Source organism: Photinus pyralis, unplaced genomic scaffold (assembly GCF_008802855.1).
Source record: "Photinus pyralis isolate 1611_PpyrPB1 unplaced genomic scaffold, Ppyr1.3 Ppyr1.4_LG7, whole genome shotgun sequence".
Classification (NCBI taxonomy): Eukaryota; Metazoa; Arthropoda; class Insecta; order Coleoptera; family Lampyridae; genus Photinus; species Photinus pyralis.
Genome location: NW_022170738.1, coordinates 32935342 through 32960082, shown reverse-complemented (window position 1 = coordinate 32960082; position 24741 = coordinate 32935342). Strand labels below are relative to the sequence as shown.

The 24741-nt window shown below is 38.6% G+C and overlaps 1 protein-coding gene across 2 annotated transcripts; it reads left to right on the top strand.

The window, feature by feature from the left end:
* The first annotated feature begins 577 nt into the window (after nucleotides 1-577).
* On the top strand, nucleotides 578-23640 carry LOC116175890 (echinoderm microtubule-associated protein-like CG42247). Of its 2 annotated transcripts, XM_031494247.1 has the most exons (17): nucleotides 578-740; nucleotides 790-1479; nucleotides 16707-16892; nucleotides 16942-17284; nucleotides 17328-17466; nucleotides 20769-20918; nucleotides 20964-21135; nucleotides 21180-21275; nucleotides 21325-21462; nucleotides 21510-21641; nucleotides 21691-21819; nucleotides 21866-21994; nucleotides 22039-22167; nucleotides 22215-22377; nucleotides 22423-22605; nucleotides 22651-22861; nucleotides 22912-23640. In XM_031494247.1, exons 1-17 carry the CDS (start codon nucleotides 738-740, stop codon nucleotides 23063-23065), a joined length of 3147 nt encoding a protein of 1048 aa, XP_031350107.1. In that variant the 5' UTR covers nucleotides 578-737; the 3' UTR covers nucleotides 23066-23640. The 2 variants fall into 2 exon arrangements, with proteins under 2 accessions (XP_031350107.1, XP_031350108.1); XM_031494248.1 differs by lacking the exons at nucleotides 578-740; nucleotides 790-1479 and adding an exon at nucleotides 16539-16652.
* Nucleotides 23641-24741: the final 1101 nt, after the last annotated feature.

Here is a 24741-nt window from a genome sequence, read left to right as displayed (position 1 = left end):
GTTAAACTGTATAAAGAAAATAAGTTAAGAATTATCTACAAGATAACAGACGGTAAAAATAAAAGTATATGTAAAAAGTATTTGTAAAGAAATGTATGAAACAAAAAATTAAGCGCTAATTTTCCTACTCCGCCCTCGCCAATTTATTAATTTAATTGCAGTTGGTAATTGGGGAGTAATTTTCCTAGAAAATGCCGTGCGCCAATTACGGGTAGGTATTATGATTTATACAAAGTTTCACGAACAAAGGACGTTTTTTTCTGGAATAGTCCGAAACGCCGTAATTGCATAAAAATGTGGTTTTATGAATGATCGCATAGAGAAAGGGAGATGGCATGCGCGATTAAAATCGGTCTCATATATTGCAGATACGGATACGCCGGAAACCGCCAATGGGGGTGGTTAGCGAGGGGCGCCTCGGGGTGGCCAGAAAGAGGGCAAATATGGAATGGGACAATGTAAAAATTTTTAACACTGCGCATTGGTCTACGATAATCAAGTAACCCTTTCATTCAACCAATAAGCAGTCACGAGAAATTGCCAACCCCAGAGTCAATACTCCGGTGTAGTGTGCAACAAGTTCAGTTCAATGCCGCTTGTAGGGCAGCACTCTTACTCACTTTTATTTATTTAAATAATTTATTAACGCTCAGGCGGCGTGTTGGGTTGTGTTAATTTGTAGAGCAGTGATGAATTAAGTTTCCAAAGTGCAGGGTCCTTAATGGGAAGTAACCGTCATGGTGAGTAGCTTGCTGATGAGTTCTCGATTTTAAAAATGTGTGCATGAAGATGCCCGCAGCTCAGTTTCGTTCAAGTAGTAAAATGCAGCAGGCTGAAGATCAAGCTTTTGAGGACGACTCTCATCACGCAGAAGAGGGCGCCATCAATGGTGGCGGTGTGGAGGTCGGCGTCGCCGATACTGCGCCGCCAACGCCGCGTATGGACAAACAGGGGAACTCAATCAGTAACACGGTGGCGGGCGGAAAGAACGTTGCCAGTAAGATCGAGTCGGACGACGACGACTACGAGGAAGAGCGTGGACAATTACGCGTCAACAACTTGGCACCAAACGGCGGTGGTGGCGGATACTGGAGACAAGGAGCGGCCAGTAGGCCCTCCAGTCCTGGTGCCATCACCATGGCCGATAATGCTAGCGAGGTCTCTTCCATGATGCCACCGCCACGTCCTAAGAGTAGAGTCGAAATAGCCACCAGTCGTTACAGCAATCTGTCGTACTGGAGGGCGCTTAGAGTTCTATTCTACAAGAACGGCGACCCTTTCTTTCCCGGAATCGAGATTCGTTTCAAACCGGGAAGAGACATCGGCACTCTGGAAACTTTACTGGACAAGCTCTCCCTTCGCATGGATTTGCCACGTGGTGCCCGCTACATTTTCTCAATGGACGGAGATAGAAAATTTAGACTGGAGGAATTGGAAGACGGCGCCTCTTACGTCGTATCGTCCTATAAAACCTTTAAGGTAAGCTCTAGTTTGTAGCAGAATTGGACGAAGGGCTCGATTGTATCGGTAAATCTCAACAAAAAAAAATAGCGCAGTAGGTACGTGGGGAGAGATATGCCGTGATTGTGGTCAGTTCGGTGCGCCACGTGACCGCGAATTAAGATAAGGGTTGCGCCTGCACGCACCTGTTAAGACGTAAACATTGGGAAACGCTTACGGCGGACAAGCTTCGAAGGGCTCGCGTCCGAACGAAATCGGACACCCCTACTTTTTGTCCACTTGGTGGCTTGTACCGTTCGCGTGTAATTAAATCAAATCGATAGCGTCTAACGTTTTTTAAGGTGTCGCGTCAATGCTATTGCCTACATGAGTGTCGTGTTGCGAAAGTCCTACGTCTTTGCATTTTTCAGACAAAGAAACTGACGTTTCCTTTCAAGAACCAGCAACAAGTTTATCGGCGTTGTCATTCATCATTTAAAATCAAAACAACCCACAAAATGTGCTCATTAAAACTGTTCGCATTCACTTGCAAAATTTTCTGTTAGTTCTGGAAATGAAATCCCCTTTTCTCCAAATTTCATCAACACCATACTCCTTTAACAACATACACTTAATTAACCTGTTAACAGAAAATCAATTGATTGTTGTACCTCACTTCCGAAAGGCAGAAATGATTTCTTCTTTAGCGGCATTTTGAAAAATTTCCATTAATCAAGTGAATGCGTATATTTGGGGCAGATTGATATAAGTACGTGATTTTAAATTTCGAGTCAAAAATTAATTTCAAACTTCCATCAGAACAAGTGGAAGTGACCACCCTGTATATTATATATTACCCATGGCTTTGAATAATCCAGAAAAAAGACAAGTACTTGCAGCTTTTTGTAAAAAAAAAAAGTAAAAACAACGCTAAGTTTTTTGAATTTGGTATAATTGAATCACGGTGTCAAGATTTTTAATTGTTTGTCAATCGCCCATATTTCCTTCAAATCAAAAACGATTAGCAATTGAAGCTGCAACATTATCCGGCCGCCATATATTTATGTGTGTTGCCATGAGGAAATCAATTTTAGGGAGGCGCTTTGGATGTCATCAATGTAGAAAACACCTACAATTATGGCATAGGAAATGAGACACTATTGAATACTCTTTATATGGTATAATGGGGTGCTACGAAATGGAACCGAAACGCACCGGAATTTTTAGTATGAAAATCCAAACAGATTTGATTGGAAATCCCCTTTAATTCTGCACCGTTTTTAGTACAATACAAATTGTTTAAAAACACCAATTTCTGAACGCGAAAGAGTCGAATAAAAAGAAAACCACCCCATCAAATCGTAGTATTTGCAATTGAACCTTTCTCAACACGCACTCTCAATTTTACCTATTTCCAAAATAGCGAAAATAGTCGTGTTTATGCGTTTATCCGTTTTCCAAATCACGATGTGTCACAAATTCGATACTAGCGACCCCAAAATTAAAATTTTTGGAAAATAGACTGGTAGTCAAATTTGGACCGATATGCTAGTGTTGTTTTTTTAGGAGGTTCTTTAAAATTAACTGCAACGTTGCAAACTTAAAGACGGACACTTTTTAACGTATTTTCCACTATATTGCAGCCACTTTCCCTGCAAATCCCAGCCCTTTCACAGTTTTCAATTTATTTATATTCAGTATAATAAAATTGTCTTTAGAACAGGCCGATTTCTAGCCGGTTGTCGGTTCGATTTTAGGAACGGTCCCTAAAATTTTCGATCCTGTCAGAACCTTCAACCTCGCACCGGATCGACAAAAAAGATCTTTTCAGCCGAAATGAAACATTACCTTTAATAGTGTATCATTGAGCACAAATGGGGAATGTAGATGCACTACACACAAATTTTATGGAGTCAGAATGTTACTGTTATATGGTTGCGCATCTACAGAAAATATTTTTGATTGTACAGGGCGTCCCATTTTCACGATGTCATTAAATAACAGATTTTTTTCAAATAGAACAACCACTATTTCGCTATTCTATAGCTCTTTTGTGTTCTCTTCAATTTTTATACGGGGTATCCTGTACTTAAACTCCGTAGTTATGGGTTTTTCAATATTTTTTACAAAGTACCTACCTACCCATTAATTAATTACATGTTTAAACACCGGAGTAAGCTGTGATAATAAAAAACAAAAGAATGCCAGAAACACGAACTTATAAATTAAGATGGACTGCTAATGCTGAATTGACAAATGACACCTACATGGGGGCAGCCATGATGTGCACTCACTTGGCGCGAAATTCAAATCAACTAATAAAGAAGCATTAACCTCACGTTTTCTACATAAATTACTGTGACACATGTCATTTTCCAAGACTGCAATAGTCTCAAAACTTGAGCACTAGGAAAATTCCCCTAGAAAATAACTAAAACGTGCACATCATGGCCGCGCCCATGCTAGGGCCATTCTACCTCTATGCAACTGTTTGATCAGCAGTCCATCTTAATTTATAAGTGCGTGACCAGAAAGTAAACGAGTGTTACAAATGATTCATCAAATTGAGGCTTGCTTATGGGGAATTATTCCGAAAAAAAATTACTAAGATGGCAACGTTGACACAAGACCAAAAAGTAAATAGAAATTAACGAATTGCATCGAAACACGTAAAACTCTACAGGGTGTTCCATTTTAAAAAATTGAAAAATAGGACACCCTGTACATTAAAAAATAATTTCTGTAGATGCGGAACCATCAGTAGTTGACATTTGTAGAAAAGGTTTTTCTTATATTTGAAAAAGGAAAATTTGGGACCATTTCAGATTATGGTTCGGTTCAGAAGACCGGATCTTTAATTACTCTACACCAACTTCCTTTTCCAAAAATATTTTTTTTAAATTTATCTTCAGATGCTTCTAATAAAGGCAAACATATCGCACATAGTAAAAATCAGACGCGTGCATGCCAACTTTCTTATTTATGAAGATGTTTCTTTGAATTTTAAATATACAAGGTGTCTTAAACTGAATAGGATAACATGGCTATCTTTGTTGTTATTAAATTCGTTTCGTAGATAATTGGAAAAAAGTGATAATCGACATTTTTAAAAAATTCAAATATTTTAGTAACAAAGAGATATCGAAAAAAGTTTCAAATAAAAGTTGCAAGATGCGATGGGATAAATTCAATGGACGTTGGAAATTTTTTTTAAAATGGCTGTTTTCGAAATATTGACATCAACTTCCTTATTTTAAATGGATGCCATAATGGGTTTTTACGTCACTCGATAGAGAAAAACCAGTGGTGCTAAACACTTAGTATTTCATTTGGGAATTTATTTATTAAAAACTTTACCCCATTTGCGAGCAACGAATATTCAACACGTCTATACATTCATAAAATTTAATAGAATTTTATTCAAATTTGTTGAACACTTCAAGACGAAAAGCTTTTTGATGAAATCATAATGACAGAAACAGAAGAAATATGAATTTCACGCCTGAAACTTTGGTAGAATTCCAGTGTAACCGAAAGGGATCAGAAATTTCAAAATTTACATGGTACGCCCTCTATATGTTTTCAAATATTTAACCTCACATGTTGTGTAGGTACTTATTTGCCATTGGGTAAAAAACGTAGGTATATGTTAACATAATTGTAATAACCTTTTATTCAACCGTAGATCAGGAAAAACTGTGATTCTATTTGAAACAATTGACTAAACGGCATAACTTCAATTTGTTCAAAATCCTTGCTATTGGACAACAAAAATTTAATTGATTTTCCGGCCAACCTCCTATAAATTACCAAATAGACCGTCAGGCGTAATATTCTTTGCAGAATCAAAAAAATTTTAAATATACAGGGTGTCAAAATTAAAGCGGTGCGCCTAGTTTGGTTTACACACGGTAATATTTTTTTGTTTTATTACTCTTTTGTATCTTCTTAAAAGGTTTATCAACTTACTTATTTTTATTTATTAATGATTTCTTTTGCCGGTGTTAGTAGTATTGTATTAAACTAAAATCAAGCATACCCCATAAAATTATATACTTAAGTATGTTTTTTTTAGCGATTTTCGTGTAAGAGATGCTTCCTGCTTTTTCTCTTATAAAGGTAATCCATGTCTCTCCCATTTACAGTTATGCCCCCTCATTTCTGCACGCTTCTGTCCTCACATCTATTTTAGACTTCTTTTACTCTCTCTCTCTCTCTTTAAGCTCTCAACTCAAGACGCCTTCTTCAAGTCTTCTCCCTTCACGCGTGTTTCTGCCATACACTTACATCTTATATCTCGTCTATCACGTGGTTTTCATATGGCCACCGTTACAGTTTGATGCCTCTCCTGTACCCCACTTAGTGTATTTTCCACTCGCCTTCTTCTTATGTATTTGGTCAAACCTATTTCGCTTCCTCTTTACACCTTCTATTGATTGTTGATGTCTCTTAGATACTTCCTTTCTTCAGTCCTTCACATTTCCTTACAAAACGCCTCTCTTCACATTTTTTCCTTCGCTTCCATTTTTAGCGCATTTTTGCAAATTTATTTGTAAAAAGTAGCTTTTAATCTCACTTTGGCTGGCTGGCTGGCTGGCTGGCAGCAAATGTGGGCGCGTAGAAGAACCCTTGTAGAAAGGCAACGGGTGTACGTGTATCTACAGGACCGTGGAATTTGTCAACCTTAGGGACATGGCTACATGATGTGGGGTTGGCGACATCTGGGCGTCATCCTCGAGCGTAGTATACTAACGTGAAGGTTTTTCAGTTTTTTCCTATTTTCTACTACAGTTTTGGTCCGATTCTTTTGAAATTGGTGTCGTCGGAAAGATGTTGTAAACGCGCACAACTCCTGCGTGGCGGAATTTTGTTTCTTGTCATAGGGGCGAAATTAACGACCTTTTGCGAGGCGCGCGCGCGCGTCTTCGAGAAGTAGTCAACTTCGGGCGCCTTTTACCTTCCGTTGCGAACTCACGCGGTTTAACGTTTCGTAAATCTCGAATCGCTCTCTCTTTCTCGTGTCGCCAATAGAAGTGAATTGCGAGTGAACGGGACGTCGGAAGTGGGTACCGTCAAAGGAAATGTGGTAGCCCCCGACACGATCTTCCTGATGGTGGAGTCAAATCTTCAAACACGAATTGCGGGTGAACGGGACGTCGGAAGGGGGTACCGTCAAAGGGAATGTGGTAGCCCCCGACACGATCTTCCTGATGGTGGAGTCAAATCTTTAAAAGCGAATTGCGGGTGAACGGAACGTCGGAAGTGGGTACCGTCAAAGGGAATGTGGTAGCCCCCGACACGATCTTACTGATGGTGGAGTCAAAACATTAAAAGCGAATTGCGGGTGCACGCGGAAAGTGGGAAGCGGTTAGTGAATGTAGTAGCCTTCGACAAGATCTGTTATTGATAGTTGAGTCGAAAGTGGCTAATAGAATACTGATCTGCCACACAAAAATCCGCTGAAGTCCCTTCGATCTCAAACGAGGACTTTGATAATTTTTTTGAGATTTCTTTCTTTCGCTCGTCTTCTTTTCACACCTCTTTCATTCACATCGATCCTCTTCATGCTTCCTTCACAGTTCTATTTCCCTTGGGTTATTTTTCTTCTTGTTTCATTTACGCACATTTCACGGTTCCTTCCGTGTTCCATTACCTTTTCTTCCCTTCTTGATCCTTTCGCGATTCTTTCATTCTTCTTTTCTTAATGCCTTCTTCCCGTGAACAGAATGTGGTAGAACCGATATATGGATCTCAGATTTCAGAATTAAATTTGGTAGGTAGATATTGTAAATTGTGTTTTTTTTAATTGCTTCTAACAAATTTGAGGAAAATCTATTGTCAAATTGTAATTTGAATTTTAACATGTTTTACGATTACAAAAATATAGGGGTCAATTTATTCCAAGGCAAACTGAAGTATTTGCCTATTAAACAGGTACTTTTTGAGGCAAGCGATAGATCTAGTAGCATATGAAACAATTAAATTACATACCCTAATATACAGGGTCACCGGAAAAAGTGGATTCGATTTTAATTTATAATAGTAAAAGTATTAATGAAGCGATTTGAGCAAAACTATACTATAACGTCGTGATACAGAGAAAATGCGCACATCCTAATCGATTGTAAACCGATCAGTCGAAACGAGGATATAGATTTGTTAATGTTTGGGTAGCTTTTTGATGTCCCAAATCTAATGATATATACCAGTAACTGATATCTCTTTTCAAAGTAAGTTGTTTGAAGTTAACTTTTAGAAGTCAATGCCTACTCTTTGAAAGAACTTGTATTGAAAAGAGATAGAAGTAAGTATTATAATGGGCGATCAAAAATGAGTGACGGTCGAGTCGCCTTTGGAATCCCATGTACTTAAACAAAAATTCCAAAGGTGACTTGACAGCAACTCATTTTTGATCACATATCATTAGCTTTGAAAGATAAAAGCTACTCAAATGTTAAAAATGCAGATCCCTATTTAAAAAAATAACAATCATTTTCTTACAAAGCATCATAAAATGCTTTTGGTTTTTCCAATATTCAATACTATAAAGGGCTGAACACGTAAAACAATAAAAACCAAAACTGTTTCTTGCGGAAGAGGATTTTTCTTATTTTACACCATTTTACACTTGTTTTATTTATTATGAATTTTGTAAATTTATATTGAATTTTCTTGCACAACATGATATATCTAATTACGCGTCTGTCCGATCCGTCCATGCTACGGTACATACTTGATTTGATGGAGGATTTTAGCAAAACTACTTTGCAAAATATTGTGTTCATCCGAGGACACTTTTGAGCAAAAATCTTCTCATTTAGAAACAATATTCCTTTTCCTGTTCTCTCGTTAACCTACACCCTATCAACCTTCAATCTATTTCTTTATTTATTATGAAAGTTTGCAAGTTTATATTAAATTTCCTTCCGCAAGATTATTACAAGAACGCCAATCTAAATTGTTGTAAAAATAGGTCACACAAGACGATTTCATGTTTGCATAAGGGGGGCATATACTTATAATACATAGGTAATATAGCGAGAGCATACTTTTAAAGTTGGTGAAGGGTAAATGCGTGTGAGACAAACACACACGCAAATAAATCACGTAGGTACCCTACATACATTTTTCCCCTCCTAATTTAGATGTAAATACAAGGTAAAACATTCGCCGTTAATAACGCGATGGAAATTAGTGGAGTCACAGTGATTATAAATGCCGCTGTCATTAGACACATGCAGCGCCAAATATTCCATTTTGCATATCGCGCGAAACGATCTAATAATTATTTTTTATTTATGCTTCTTTTGACACAAATTTTTCGGTAATTAGATGGAAGAATTACAACTGCAGTACTTATTTTGAGTGACCCACTTGCTTTTTTCGTGTTTTTCGCGAAACGTGCCGTTCTATGTTAAAATCAAGCTGATTTGCAGATGGTTTTATGAAAATATATATCTCCTGCCAAGAACAAACTCAAAATTCGGTGCGGAACGGGTGTAAAGCAAAACAGCCATAAAACTATCAACAAATTACCGACGTTCAATTGCGGCAACTATCAGTGAAGTATTACAAGCAAACATAAGGTGTGAACCGCGGCCCGAAATAAGAATATCCAAATGGATATTGGCCAACTAGCTTAAGGGGCCTATTCACTAACACGTAACAATGTTGTTACATAACGGTTATCGTTCGGCAACGACTTTCTCTATTCTGTATGACATAATATAACATATGACAGTGATAGCTTCAAGATCAAGAAAAAAGCTGCGAAAAAATGAGGGGCCTATAACCACCCATGACCGCAAAAGGAAGTATTTAAATGATACACGATAACCTGTTACAAGTTGCCCCACGTTGGGCGCCAATATTTTCAACTAACCAAAATTGTGTAGATCTCTTGAATCCATTGGACGATAATTGACATGGTACGTTGCAAAATTTAGAGATGGTCAAAAAGACGTTGTCAGATATGGCATAATCTTTTATCACTCGATATCCTTTGAAAGGAAACGGAACACTTTTCAATTTGAAAGAATTCGCTTTCGTTTGTCGAGCGCACGGATCCCCTTCCGCTTCTCATTAAAACTCAATTAATTAATAGAGACGTATTTACTATTATAATGTGACATTTCAAAATGGCGATTCATATCCATTAACCTTGTCTCCGATTTGTTATCGGGCGTATGTTTAACACTAACCCTCATAAATCACAACATTATTTATACCTACCACGTAAGATATTAATCGCGGTAAAGGTACATTCTTAAAAATAAATAAAAAAAAAAACTTGACCTACATCCATGTAAAAAATTCCGCCCAAAATTAATTTTGTTTGGAAAACTTTTCCCTGAGCAAAGCGTCGAACAAAAGGCGAGCTTTACAGCGGAATAGGTACCTATTATGATTAATGCGTACGAACGGAAAATGGACGTAGTAAAATTTCGGGATCGGTCACGCACGTATAAGATGTGCATTGGCATAAATACTTTGAAAGTAATCGCAAGAGTAGTGGGAAATTGGAGCAAAGGTCCGGGTGCATGCAATACGCCAATTCATGCGATTTGATTTCTTTTTCTTGAACGGGGCGAGGTCTATAATGAGGGTGCATCAATATTCATTATCGTAAATTGATTAGTGGAGGAAAATGGTAATAAGGGTGATTAAATTTTCTTATCGTAATGCATTCGGTAATCGAAAAAAACGTAGGCCATAGGATGGTCGTTGCAGTTTAGTGAAACATTCTTAAACCCTTGCAACGTTTAATTTGTCTTTTGATGATTATAACCACAGATCGAACTTCTTTTTTTATATTATTTTTCGATAAATTAAGTTTTGTTCTTGAACCGTGCAGAACATACCGTTTCAGGATCATGTCTTTAGCCCTTACCCTTCAACCACGCCTAAAAATGGTAATTGCGAATATTATTTAAGAGATTCTTCCCGTTTTATCTCCTTAGTACACAAAATAACGAAATTGGAAGAGTTGGTTAAACTCAGTCTAATCGTGGATGAATAGTATTAATACGTCCATATGCTAAAAGACAGTACTTGTAACAAGAGCTTTCAATAGAGTTTAATTAATAATATAAATAATAATAATATAAAATAATAGGCAAAATTCTGAAGGGGCGTCAATCAATTCAAAAAAAGATAGGTAGGGATTAATCCGAAGAAGTTTTTTGGGATATTCGTTCTTTAGAGTTAACAACGCGAACCGCCCTAAAAAATTCGTTCTGTTCTCTGTTTTCGGCCACCATAGAGCCAAGTTCAGGTCACGAGGGAATTGGTCCGGTAGCAAGTTTCATTTGGCAAGAAAAAGAAAAACTTTAACGCTTAGTATACCCATTGAAACTAGGGACAGTTGTAGTCGAACAAAAAACGATATTGACAAACTACAGTACTTACAAGAAAACAGTTTGTTTGCCAGCAATTAATAAACATAGATGTTCAACGCTCCCGAAATTATGCCCACAGAGTATTAATTCCCGAGAAATTCATGAAGTGAAGGTATCCGTTGTTAAGATCCCATTTGCAGTTCCCATTTTGATATGAGGTACTGTGATCTTAATTTATGTAAAATTAACTAAATGGCTTATCTCTAAGAAAAAATTTAGGTTTGTTCTCTTAAAGATATCAATCTATGGGCCAATTGAAACCGCTTGTACTAAGTATATTTGTTGTTTAGGAACTCATTTAAATTGAATATGTGATTTTCTTATAATAAAAGAAAAAGAATATCCATGTAAATGGGTTCGATTTGATTAGCCATAAGGTATATTTTTCTATTAGAAGTTGCCCTATATTATCGTTTTTGATATTGGAGTAAGGGTGAAAACAACCATGTCTCACGAATTAGGTTTATTTTGGTGGAAATTCCTAGTAGAGAAGTGCAAATTGTATCTATCTTGTCCATATATTTAACGCTTTATCATAATTTCGTGTTCATTGTTGCTAGCAAACTAGTCAAAAAACAAAGTGTAAAAACAAAATTTTCAAAAAGAGAAAAATGAGAAATTTTCATTAATTTCGTAAAATGTCAAGTTCACATTAGTAAGTTCGAGATTGGATAGTCAACCTTATTTGCAAAAACCCATTGCAAAGTGTCATTCTAAAATCTCACGGCCTGTACCCTTTCTGATTCATACCCCTAATAAATGGAAGTTCAAAAATACCTGATCTTGAGCAAATCTGGTATTATTTGAACATAAAAATAACGAAAACAAACAATTTAAAGAAATCTTCAATTGCAACCATTGAACAACGAAACTAGAGAATTGAACTCATTCCAACGTGCAAAATGTACCTACCCGTTATAAAAAAACTAATATTTAATGAAAAGCCTTAGAGATGGCCTGTTCAAATACTACTCTTAGGCGATTCCTACAAGGAAACGCGCATAGTGGTTTTTTAACGTCGTGTGTAAAAACTGTTTGACATTTTTGTTGACAAAATACATGTTGCAAATCATTTTTGTTGTCCGAATTTTTCGAATTTTCAAAAACTTATTTTGGATTCGTTATTTTCATTTTGAAAACCTCCCAATACCAAATTATATCGTGATCAAAATTTTTTCCAAAATCCTGTAAGAAGTCTGCGTGATGTTTCAAAGGTATTCAAGAATCTGCAGTACATCCCGATGGTCTTCTAAAGACATTATGAGCGTTTAGTTTGCTTTAAGGGCAACTGATGGTCTTGAAGAGCTTTTGAAAGTGTTTGTGGGCCGCTAAAAGTCTTTAAGAGCCTTTATCGGTCGTAGCCCATTTTTTTAGAGATTCAAACACTCCACCAGAGGATTTTAGAGTCGGGATTCTTTTCTTTTTTTTAAGTGATGTAAGAACCTTCAACTTTCGAGCCTATAACGCTATGTAATATTCGTCGAAAACCTTTAATGATCCATGATACAGATTTTTCATCTTTAAGAGACCTTCTTAAGAAGCCTTTGAGACCTTTAATTTTGAGAACTTAATGGTGGATTTTAAGGATTTTAAAAGCGAAGGGTCTATTGGTAAGCCTTTAATGTTAAGTGTCTTTAAAAACTAAGCGTTTAAGAGTGCCTAAGACCCATTTTTTCAATTGCGCAAGAGAAAAAAGCATGTACTTTTTGTGAATTCCAAAACTAACTAAACTATTGCTGGATTCGTATCATGATCAGAAACCTCCAGATCCAAATGTGGCCAGATCGTGTTTTTTAGACACTTTCTATGGTTAATTTCTTGTTTTTGTGTCAGTCACTCGCTGTGCGTGTGCAAGCCAATGCCGAGCGAGCCGAAGCATACCTAGGGAATTAGTTACGTGTTCTCGTTTCTTGAAAAGCACTTTTTTTATTTCGAAAACAACTATATACAGGTATTCTTGCACGATTAGGGCGTTGTGCGCAGGTGCACCATCCTGTTGAAACCAGTAGTTTTCAAATGTTGTCTTGTTTTGGGTGCCATACATTTCAAACATCCAAATTTCACCACTTCTTTGGGGGTGGCTACCAAACGAAACACGTTGGACCCTCGATTTATTAGGAAAAAGTGCTTGTCTTGATCCCCTCTATCACCCAATTTTTTTTACATGCGATTATGTAACACCCTGTATACTTAAAAACCTTCGCAGCCAAAGTAAATATATGAGCGCAACTTGTTTTTCAAAAACACGCTGAAAAGTATTATACAGGGTTGATCATAAAAGCGTGGCACACTAAAATTGATTTTTTTAAATGAAACGCACCATACAGTCGGATCAATTTTAAGCAAAATTTGTAAGAAGCATAACGCACCTAAGTTTTCGGATTATCGAGTTTTGAAAATAGACGCTATTGTTTTAAAATTTATTGCATGAAGTACAATAATTAATGACATTAAGAATTTCATTTAAAAACATTATGCGGGTAAAAAGAACCGATGTTTGTTATGATTGTTTGGGATCATTAATTATTTTTCTTCATTCAATCACTCTGTACTTGGGCGTAAGCCTGTTGAGGGCCCAGTTACAAGAGTGGGATAATAAATAAATAAATAAATAAATTCAATAAATAGCAACAATAGCATTTATTTTCAAAACTCGATAACCCCGGACGATTGAATTTGGGTACATTATGTTTCTTAGAAATTTTGGTTAAAATTGAGAAAGAAGAATTGAAATATTGAATAATATACAGAGTGTTCCATTTTAAAAAATACAATATATTTTCCCTGATAATCATCCGTTTTCAGACTTATGAGCGACCCTGTATAGTATGAATCTAATACCACGTGACAAGGGATGAGGGGTTCCTCCAATCTTCGCATCTACCTTTAGCAAGCGAATTTGAGGGGGTAATACACCTGATTCCACTCACAGCATGGATTGTTGAGACCTTTGAATATTAATTATACGCCTGCTGCACGATAACTCAATAACGTATAATTTTGATGACATTTGGAATGTATACAGGGTGTTTTTTTGGGAGCTTTAGTTAAACGTTTCTGGGAAAGTCAAATAGGTAGGATTTTGAAAATTTGTACTTAGCAGTTACTCTGATGTAAAATATTTTCAAAATGGCAGGCAGCACTTCCGGAAACACCGGAAGTAGATAGTAACTTCGTTATTTTCAATGGCAACCCCTATTTTTTATTGCATTTTGGAATTCTACGTCAAATTTCAGTTCTTTTGATGTCCACATGTCGATATCTGCGATTTATGGTTTTTAAGTTATTTTGACTTTAAGGAAAAAAGTGGCGGATGCACGTGGTACCTTGATAATTGATTACTTGAAAACGGTTATAGTCATGGCAACCCATTTTTATCAGTACATAGAGAATGAATAGGGCTTTCTGTTAGTGTACTTAAAAGAAAAGTTAAGTTGCGTACAACCGCACTTATGGAGATCCAAATTTAAGAAACTTCAAAGTCTATAAACTCAGTTTTTTTAAATGGAATGACCATTTTGTTACTATTGCATGAGGTAGAGAATCGAAATTGGCATATTTTGATATTACATGTTCCTATAGCTATCTTTCACAGTTTCTGATTTATTCCCATTTCATTGAATTGATACCATTTTTTTTTCGCATTTTCTTTTTAGTAGTTGGCCATGATTTTATAACAATCGAATTTTAAACAAATCTAGTGACACTAATCCGTCACCTACTGTTATAGGTTAACATAAGTTTTTCAAAAATCAAAAAATGACTTGCAGTGGTTTCACCTATTTTGGAATTTAATTGTTATTTATGATATGCCATGACTACAACCGTTTTCAGTAATCAATTATCAAGGTACCATCTGCATCCCCCATTTTTTTTTCTTCAAGTCAAAATAACTCAAAAACCATAAATGGCAGATATCGACATATGGGTATCAGAAGAACTAAAATTTCACGTAGAACCCAAAAATAGGGGTTGCTATTTAAAATAACGAAGTTTCTATCTACTTCCGGTGTTTCCGGAAGTGCGGTCATTTTGAAAATATTTTACATCGATTCGGCCTTCAGAGTAACTCCTAAGTACAAATTTTCAAAAACCTACCTATGTTACTTTCCCAGAAACGTTTAACTAGAGCTCCCAAAAAAACACCCTGTATACATTCTTTTTTTTTGCATAGGGAATCGCAAACGCCCTGTTTTGGTTTTGGTCGGTTACCATCTTCAGGGTTTTTGAGAGTGTCAATTTTTTTAGCATACATTGGTTAGAGTTTCTTAGTTTTTGAGAAACCTTAAATTGAAAAGTTAAACTATTTATTTGATTTTTTAAATTTGCATTTTTCTCAAAAACCATAGTCAAAAATGTTAATGTTAATAGTGGTAGGTTTAATATAATCGTAAAGTCGGAAATTTTATTAAAATTTGACATATTTGATCGCCACTGTCTACGGGATGTCGCTGGCAGACACGACCATTTCTACTTGACTATGTATCAGGATACTATACTTTCCAAGAAAATCAGCCATTTAACGATAACTAACATTTTTTTATGTAGCCAGCTCTTCGTCTATTATGCTTGTTGAAAGGAAGATCAAAGGATTAAACGTGTAGGTATTGCTGAGCTATTGCACTTATTTTGTAAGGCGCAAGGCGCAAATCTTTGGAATCCAATTTCAAACTTGGTTAATACAAGAAGTGTATTGATATTGAAAACAAAGGAGAGCACTTTTGCACGAATTGGGGGGGGCGGTCAAGAAAGGACAAAAGGTGCACTTTGGTTTAATTGGAGTTTTCCTTTTTCTGACAAGTTTCATAAATTTTTACCAAAAAAGGAACGCGATACTATTATTTTTAATCTGGTGTTTTTAATTGTGATCTCTACAACAATCTCAAAGTAATTTGGGTGCCTTGGCTCAAATAATAGCAGCAAGGGGCAGTGGAAAATGAAAGAAGCGAGCCATCTTCGCGAGTAATTTGCTAATGACCGGAGAAACAGAAAGTGAACTCGGCACCGTTATTGATTAACGTTTGGGGATTTATTTCGTAGTAAATTAACGTAGCCGTGATTTTATTAAATTTATAACGAGACACGTTTATGCGTTCATTGCGCTTGCAGTGCGAAAGCTCAATGGTTTTCGGCCTACAGACTGACAGACGGACTCCCTGAGGAAAAGTGGGTTAGTCGAAGGCCACCTCTCATTATGCTAAATAGGTATGGGGAAAAAAATGACCGACCTATATTAACCACGTAGGTGTATAATTAGGTCCACGTTTGCATGTTGCTCCTTTCGGCAGGCGCAACGTGTTGAAAACATTCTGGCCTATTCTCAACTATAACGTGCAAAGTGATCGTTGTCCTTGCTAAAAAAAAAATTTGGTCGCGCAATTAGATGTGCATAAATTATCGTGATTTCGCCGCGAATATGCATAAGTCGAGTCGATAACAATTAAGCAAACCCCACTAGCAGCAGAACGCAGAAAATGCTTCTCTACGTGCAACGGGAGGTTGTACAAGCGGGAGATCGACGATAAGCTTTTACATTGTATGAACGGGTCAACCACTTCGAATCACGTCAGAGCACTTTTCCCCACCTTAAATCCCTTGACCTTGAGCAACCCCCACCATCGCTTCATTAGCACATTCAATCATAAATTATTTATCAAAGTTTGGAGCAGTACGCGGATTATACCTCCATTCCAAGGGTGAATTTTGAGTGAGAAAGTTCGCGTACACGCTTCCTTTTTAAAACTAAAATAAATGCTCGATATTGATTTCGAAGACGAAGTAACACCATTCGCAGTCGTATCTTTGCCGACGATGGTACGCATTTCCACGCATCTTCCTCAGCTTTAACGCACTTTGTTCTCGATGCAGCCTGCGAGTTACGGAAAAAAGAATGGCATCTGGTACGCGGCGCCCGGAGGTCAAGGTTGGAGCAAAGCTGTCAGTCGGAAAGCTTCAATTGTTGAGGTGGACGTGCCACCTCCGGGTGGAGGGACCATCAAACCGAGCTCGGGGAGGGTCATACGCATTATTAACAACATGGACCACACCGTGCAGGTGAGCTTTCCGATTTCCGATATCTCTCACTAACAACCGGAATTTTTAGTGTCGCGTGCTGTTAAACTTACGCACCACTCAACCCTTTGAAGAGGTGCTCGAAGACTTGGGGCAGGTGCTGAAAATGAACGGAGCGAAGAGGATGTTTACCGTGTCCGGCCAGGAGGTGCGCAGTTTCTCGCAGTTGCGTAATGAATTCGCCGACGAGGACACTTTCTATCTGGGAATTGGTTCGGTTGGTGCAGCCGTGATGATGTCGCCCGCTAGAAGATCGCGTGCACGTGCGCCCCAAGCGGCCGTCGTAGAAGATCTAAGCAAACAGAGGCGAGCGAGGAGTAAAAGTCGCCCGAGAGCCTTGTACGCGCCGGAAAATGAAATAATTAGGACCAATGGTAAGTGCGTCAGCAAAGTAGCGAAACTCAGTACCTCTCCTAGACTACACTCTACTGGAAGTGCTCAAAGAGGAACCTATCCGCGTTACGATTAAGGGGCTCAGAAGAACGTTTTATCCTCCAATTCACCATGCGCCGGTCGACAATACTCCACCGGATAAGAAAATGCAGTTGGAATGGGTGTATCCTTTAAACGTTGCATGCACGATTACCATAATCGTTGTATGCATAATTTTCATTCTTGCACGGGCATTTTGGCAGAGTCAATACAATTTCTTATGTATTGACGTCATGGCCATTATTACACTCTATCTGACACTCTGCTCGTCTTCAAGGTCATTGTGTACCTACCTCCTATTGTTCTATACCGTCCCCTCCCAAATGAACGGTGCTGAAGTCAGATCAGTAAAGGTGATCTGGATCTGAAGGATCGGATGGTGGAGAATGATCCGGAATGGAGTCGCAGTCCATCCATTCTCTCTCTAGCAACACGCGATTAGTGCAACATAAATAGCACCTTCTTCTAAGCTATTCTGTAACTATGGACCCTCGTCAAGTTAGCAATAGCATAGGGAATTTTGTCGTTCTGGCCAAAGAAGTTTGTTTTTTCGGGCATTCGTTTTTGGGCCCTATTTAGAGCTCAAGTAAACGTTATTTTTTCGCACGCGAAGATGACGTAAAGATCGTAGTCCGCAAACCGAGAATAAAAGGATTACGGTACGGTTTAATTTCCACCAAGGCATTCCGGTAACAAACTTGTTAAGTGCCTTAAAAATCGTTTCAAGAGGGATTATGAGTGCAAAAGCGACATCGCGGTATATTCAAGAACTAATAACAAAAAGTTAGATAAACCTCTCACCAGGAAAGATTGCCGGTCATAGAACACTTGATCCCGGTCTACAATCTATGTTTTTCTAAAGATGTGAGCGACTTCCGGGATAGTATCGTGTCAATGTTGAACAAAAAGACGTTTCGTTCAACATTGGCATGATCCTATTCCGGAAGTCGCTCGCATCTTAAGAAAAACATAGATTGTAAATCGACACAAAGTGTGCTGTGACCGGCAATCTTTCCTGGCGAGAGTTATTAGGATGTATTTCGTATGAGATTACGTAGAAAGGATTAATCTGACAATTGGAATCAGGGATCGTTTTAATTGGAGTAGATCACATTGGGAAACGAAATTCTTCCTGACAGTAGACAACAAAAAACAACCACTCAATACCCGCGAAATTTCATCAGAATCCTGACGAGGCCAAATGCAGATCTCCTTGAGATCTACACTCTATTAACATAGGTAGAGCAATTGAGAAGGTATCATATCTACACGAAGGGCCGTACCGACTTTATAGGAGATGAAAATCAGCAATTCCAGGACACGACATTTAAGAGGTACTGTAATAATTAAGGTACGCGTTCACCGAGGCGGAGCGGACGCACCGTAAAAATACTATTATTTCTATAACCCTTTTATTTGTAACACCCGTTACAAAATGGCGGCCAACGTGGGGCTGATTATTCATTACATTTACTTATGGATGCGAAGAAATCATCTGTGCTTTCTGCATAAGGGGTGCGAGCCGATTCTTTTCTATGATCCTTGTAGCGTAGAATCACACACTATTTTCACTAGGGGACATTCCGCTCGCATTCAGAAACACGACTTTTAATCCGGCTCATATTCGTTAACTGATCCTTGAACTCGTAGAAAGCGATCGAGTTCTCGAGTTACGAGGAGGACCAGACGGACAGACAACACCGTCGCTAAGGGGAATTCCTTTCGAAAAATTCCCCTAAAAACGCGATTTATTAAAAGTCATGAATTGCGCGAAGTTGAGTTGTCCCTCAATCAGGAAATTCGCTTTAGATTTGCATTACAATAAATTCCGCTCTCAAGAACAAGCACCCTAGCGTCTGCCTCTCCCCTCCAAAAGCATTTCGCTCCCACCGTATTAGTAGCTCACCAGAACGACCGCTATAGCCCAAAGGATCGCTTTTTAAACAATTCGTCCTCCGAATGACGGCTTTTTTTTCAAACGCTACCATGGCAGTTTTCTCTGATCTGATTTGAAAAATAAAAACAGTTCTGAAAACATAATGAACATTCCTTTCGGCCTATCTATAACATTTACTACCTCTTCCCATTTGAAATTTTTGGGGTGCAATTCACCCCCTTTTCAAGGTTAAAGTTATGTAAGTAGTATTACTTAATGTAGTGAGCCCCTCAAAACTAAAATTGACGTGTTCGAGCGTTTCTGGCAAAACTGTCGTTAAGTTGGCAAAATTGGCATTGACTGTTTTCAGTGGGCCACCCTGTATAAAAAATCTCCATAGAAAAGGATCGATTACCATTTTTTTTAACTACCATGACGGATACTTTCGAAAAGATTTAGCAAATCTTTTTTCCAGTGGAATATCCTTCCTGTGGTGGGGGCTGGGGGGGGGGATCCCAGGCCCCCGGTACTATGTTCTCCCTAAGACCTATAGCCCTTACAACTTGTATGTATGAAAAATCTCGTTAGAAAAGATTTATCTGGGAGAACGCGAATTTGAATTAACGCGAATTCATTTGAATTAACGCGAATTAATTTAAATTAACGCGAATTAATTTGAATTAACGCGAATTCATTTGAATTAACGTGAATTAATTCGAATTAACGTGAATTAACGCGAATTAACGTGAATTAATTTGAATTTAACGTATATTAATTTGACTTAACGTATATTAATGTAAACTAATTTGAACTAACGCGAATTCTCTTGAATTACCGTGAATTAATTTGAATTAACGTGAATTAACTTGAATTGACGGGAATTAATTTGAATTTTTGGTGTACACACCAACAATGGTACTTGTCTCCCCCTAGGCTGTGGGGGTATGCCAATATCCCCAACACAGGAAAGCTCGATTACCTTTTCTCAGAAACTACCATGACAGTTGCTTTCAGTAAAATGTTTATTAAATGTTTTTTCCGAGAGTGTCCTCCTTGTGCTGGGGGGTATTCCATATGGCCCACACCCAGGTACATTCGCCTCAATAGAATTTGCGTTCAAGAGTACTCGATCCCGTTAATTTTATAGAGCGTGCAACCTACTGGTGATGCTATGAGGGATGAACTACTTTTCTGATCGTTGTTGGAATTTGAGGTAGGGTGTATTAAGAAATTGTATATCGTTTTTGTCTGAATTGTGTCTCTGAAAATATGGGGTGCGGATTTTTGCATATTTATCATTGAACAGTTATACCTACTTTACATTAAATATGCAAATGTGTGAATGGAATACGATCACGAACTTCATGCGAGGTAATCGATCACAAGGTGTCCACTGTTGAGAGAGTGGATCATCTACCCTATCGAACCGACACAAAACCAAGTGGATCCATTTTTAATTAATTAATTATTAATTTAATATTAATTCGTTTAATTGCGTCCATCACCACTACTCCAGAAATTGGCTCGACTTCTCCTTGACATAAACACAGATACGGATACAGGGGTTTAGACTCGCGCAAGAACCTGTGGGTTTTACCGACCGGCGAGTTGCTCTACTACGTGGCGGCGGTCGCCATAATGTACGACAGGGACGAGGAGTCGCAGAGGCACTACATCGGCCACACGGAAGATATTCAATGGTAACGCGCGCCTTTCGCTTTCGACGTCTCAACGAAACTTTTCAGCATGGACCTTCATCCCTCTCGAGAGATGGTAGCCTCCGGTCAAAAGGCTGGGAGAAATCGCAAAACGCAGGCACACATCCGAATATGGAGCACCGAAACGTTGCAAACGCTGTACGTTTTCGGTATGGGCGAATTCGAAGTTGGCGTGGCCGCCGTCACCTTCTCGCAGCTGGTTAGTCACCCTTCGTTTATTATTTAGTAATTGTTGCGTTGTAGAATGGAGGCAGCTACGTGATGGCCGTTGATGGTGGACGCGAAAGTATACTGTCAGTATGGCAATGGCAGTGGGGGCACCTCCTGGGGAAAGTCGCCGTAAGTATCAACAGGTATTGGCCTCGCAATTTCTGAGACTAACTTCCAGACATTGCAAGAGGAATTATCTGGAGCCGCGTTTCATCCACTCGACGACAACTTGCTCATCACCTTCGGAAAGGGACATCTAACATTTTGGAATCGACGAAAAGATGGTTTCTTCGAACGTACCGACATTATCAAGCCTGTAAGTGGTTGTCTCGCCAGAACTAGTGGAATAATGAACATTTTCAGCCCTCTCGCACACTGATCACCAGTTTGCAGTTCGAACAAGATGGCGATGTGATTACGGCAGACAGTGACGGATTCATTACGGTTTACAGCGTCGACAGTGATGGCGCGTATTTCGTTCGAATGGAATTCGAGGTGAGTAGACTCACGCTGGCCAACTCATTGTTACCCCACCACGTTGTAGGCGCACAATAAAGGAGTGAGCACCCTAATCATGCTATCAGAAGGAACATTGCTATCCGGTGGCGAGAAAGACCGAAGGATAGCTGCGTGGGATTCCCTCCAAAACTATAAGAGGATAACGGATGCCAAAGTAATGTGGGTTGCTGCGCGAATACAGACTGACCTTTGTGTTCCAGTTGCCCGAGGTAGCGGGAGGAGTTCGTTCCATTTACCCACAGCGACCAGGACGAAACGATGGAAATATTTACGTTGGCACGACTAAAAACAATATCATGGAGGGATCTCTGCAGAGAAGATTCAACCAGGTAAGTCACAAGTGGGGCTGCTTATAGTTTTTACGCTGTTGTAGATTGTCTTTGGGCACAGTCGCCAACTGTGGGGATTGGCTGTTCATCCAGACGATGAGCTTTTCGCAACGGCCGGACATGATAAAGTTATTGCGCTGTGGAGGAAACACAAACCAGTGTGGACTACTCAAGTAAGTGACCTTCTCGAGACTCCAATGATTTAGGTGTTAATTTCTAGGTGAGCTATGAGTGCATTTCGTTAAGCTTCCATCCGTTTGGTGTCGCTTTAGCGTCGGGCAGTACCGAAGGCCATCTCATAGTATTGAACGCCGAAACGGGAGTGGTTACAACAACGATCAGAGTGTGCGGCTCTCCGCTGAGCAGCGTGGGATATAACGCAGGTGAGCATGTTCTTCCACTAATCAAAGGCTAATCAACGTCCACAGCCGGAGATCTAATCGCAATTGCCTCGCAGAATGGAAGTATTTATCTGTTCCGTGTCAGTAGAGATGGCTTCTCTTACAAGAAATCTAACAAAATACGAGGCTCTCAGCCTTTAATACAGTTGGACTGGAGCTCAGACAGCAACTATTTACAAACCGTCACCGCCGACTACGACCTCACGTTCTGTAAGTATAAAGTGTGCGACTAGTCGGTGTAACCTCCCGCTGTAGGGGACATCAAATCTCTGTCACCAGAAAAAAGCCCCATTGCAATGAAAGATGTCAAATGGCACACTTACAACTCCTCAGTCGGATTTTTAGTATCCGGAATCTGGAACAACCGATTTTATCCCATGACGTCAATAATTAGCACCTGTAACAGATCGGCGGCGCATGACTTGTTAGTGTGCGGTGATGCCGACGGGTACATTAGGCTCTTCAGGTATGGACGCGGTAGAGAGACAGTTTGAAGTTTAACCTTTCATTCTTCAGGTACCCCTGCTTCACGCCGAAGGCGGAATACAACGAGGAGAAAGTGTACAGCGGACAGATCGCGTCGGCCCGGTTTCTTTTTAACGATCGCAATATTGTCACGGTAGGAGGAACAGACGCCAGTTTAATGCTGTGGGAACTCACGGAAGAATAGCAGAAAGCTTTCTCCTTCTACTTGCCGGCGATCAATCGAGAACCAGTAGATTACGACGAATCCGATTTTGAATCTGACATAGAAGCTCCCTTCGAAGTGCTCAGCCTTAGATACTACTAACGAGTCGAGACATTTGTACATACCAAACACCGGTACAGGCCCATATATACCCGGGATACCGGATTTTACTTCCATATGCACATAAAAAAAAAGTATGAAAGTGATAACGAATTACCTCAGTATAGATCAAGAGAAACAAAAATATTTATTAACGCCGATCACTGAAACTGTATCCTTAAGCACGTATCCATTACTAATTTTAGAAATCGGTGCTTGAATTGAACTGAAATGGACCGGTTCGATTCGTGTGTGCTTGGTGGTACTTTGTTAGGTTGCAGTACCGGTTTGTTGCGGGAACGAATCGAGCACTGTGTACACTTTTTGAAATACTACTTTACGCAACAACAAAAACAAACTGCCAGTAGTCTTAATAATTACCATCGTTCTTAGATAATCGCAACTTAATTAAACGCTTTGAGAATTGTAATTTTTAATAAAATTTTTTGGAAATTTTACTTCGTGTTTTTATATCTAAACTGACAAATCGCCAGAATTGTCAATGTTTTTCTCAAGAGAAAAGCTCAAACATGATATCAAACCCCAGACGTGGTAAACTTAAAAATTGAAGTTACAGACTTGATTGTGAGATCCTCTATATGTAGTCGTGTGGTGGTAATGACATCTCTGAAGCTGAGCGTTATAAAGGAATTTCAGATTTCGTCAACTATGAAAAACACTTAAATGTCACCACAGGAGAGAGCAAATAACTCTCTCTCTTTAAGAAATGAGACAAAAATGGGATCTAATCGGATCCCGCCTAAATTTGAAATAGAAAAGTGGCACGCGATCAAAAGTCTAAGGCAGAGATCCTTTACGTTGGTTGGTTGGGGTAACAAAGGCAAATTGCATGGCGTTGGAGGCAAATTCGACATTAACGACATAATATGTGGAAATTATCGAATCACAACTCAAGAGCTTTTGTTAGCAGGGTCGGATAAGGGTAACTTTGGTTCTCGTGCGGAAATTTCAAGTCTATGGTTGACATGCGCGATTAATCATAGCTTTAGAGGTTACTAGTGTGGTTACAGTATTCACATCCCTGTGATTTGTTGAAGTAACCTGAATATATTTGTGTTTGGCGTTCAACGACTTTATTTTGTTAAAAGAAAAGAACAATAACAGTAGCCATGTATGTCAGATTCGTTTTTGACTAATAGTTGTTACCTAAATCATTCAATACATAAATAACAGTTTTATACGTTCATTAAAATGGTGTTTATTGTAGTACCTACACTCTTTTCTCAGTGGTTATGGATTAAACATTCACACGATTGCCTTCTGAGGACAAAAGATATTATTTTACAAACAACAAATCTATACATACATCTAGCAATCGCAAAATATAAATTCTACCTGCAAGACTACCGTAGTCTTGGCCCTAAGTTAAAATCATAAATTGAATAAACATTTACACCAAAAATGAAAACGATTGATATTAAATCATGTCAATTTCAAAACAAAGATTAAAAATTATAAAAAAAAAACTAAAATGTCGCTGTTGAACACAAATAAATTATAAAGATATGCAAAGATTACTACCTGCATTAAATAAACGC

Coding starts and splice junctions, on each gene's coding strand:
- LOC116175890 (XM_031494247.1), top strand. Junction 1,480..16,706: donor CGTCCTATAAAACCTTTAAG/GTAAGCTCTAGT, acceptor TTCTCGATGCAG/CCTGCGAGTTACGGAAAAAA. Junction 21,995..22,038: donor TGCAGAGAAGATTCAACCAG/GTAAGTCACAAG, acceptor ACGCTGTTGTAG/ATTGTCTTTGGGCACAGTCG.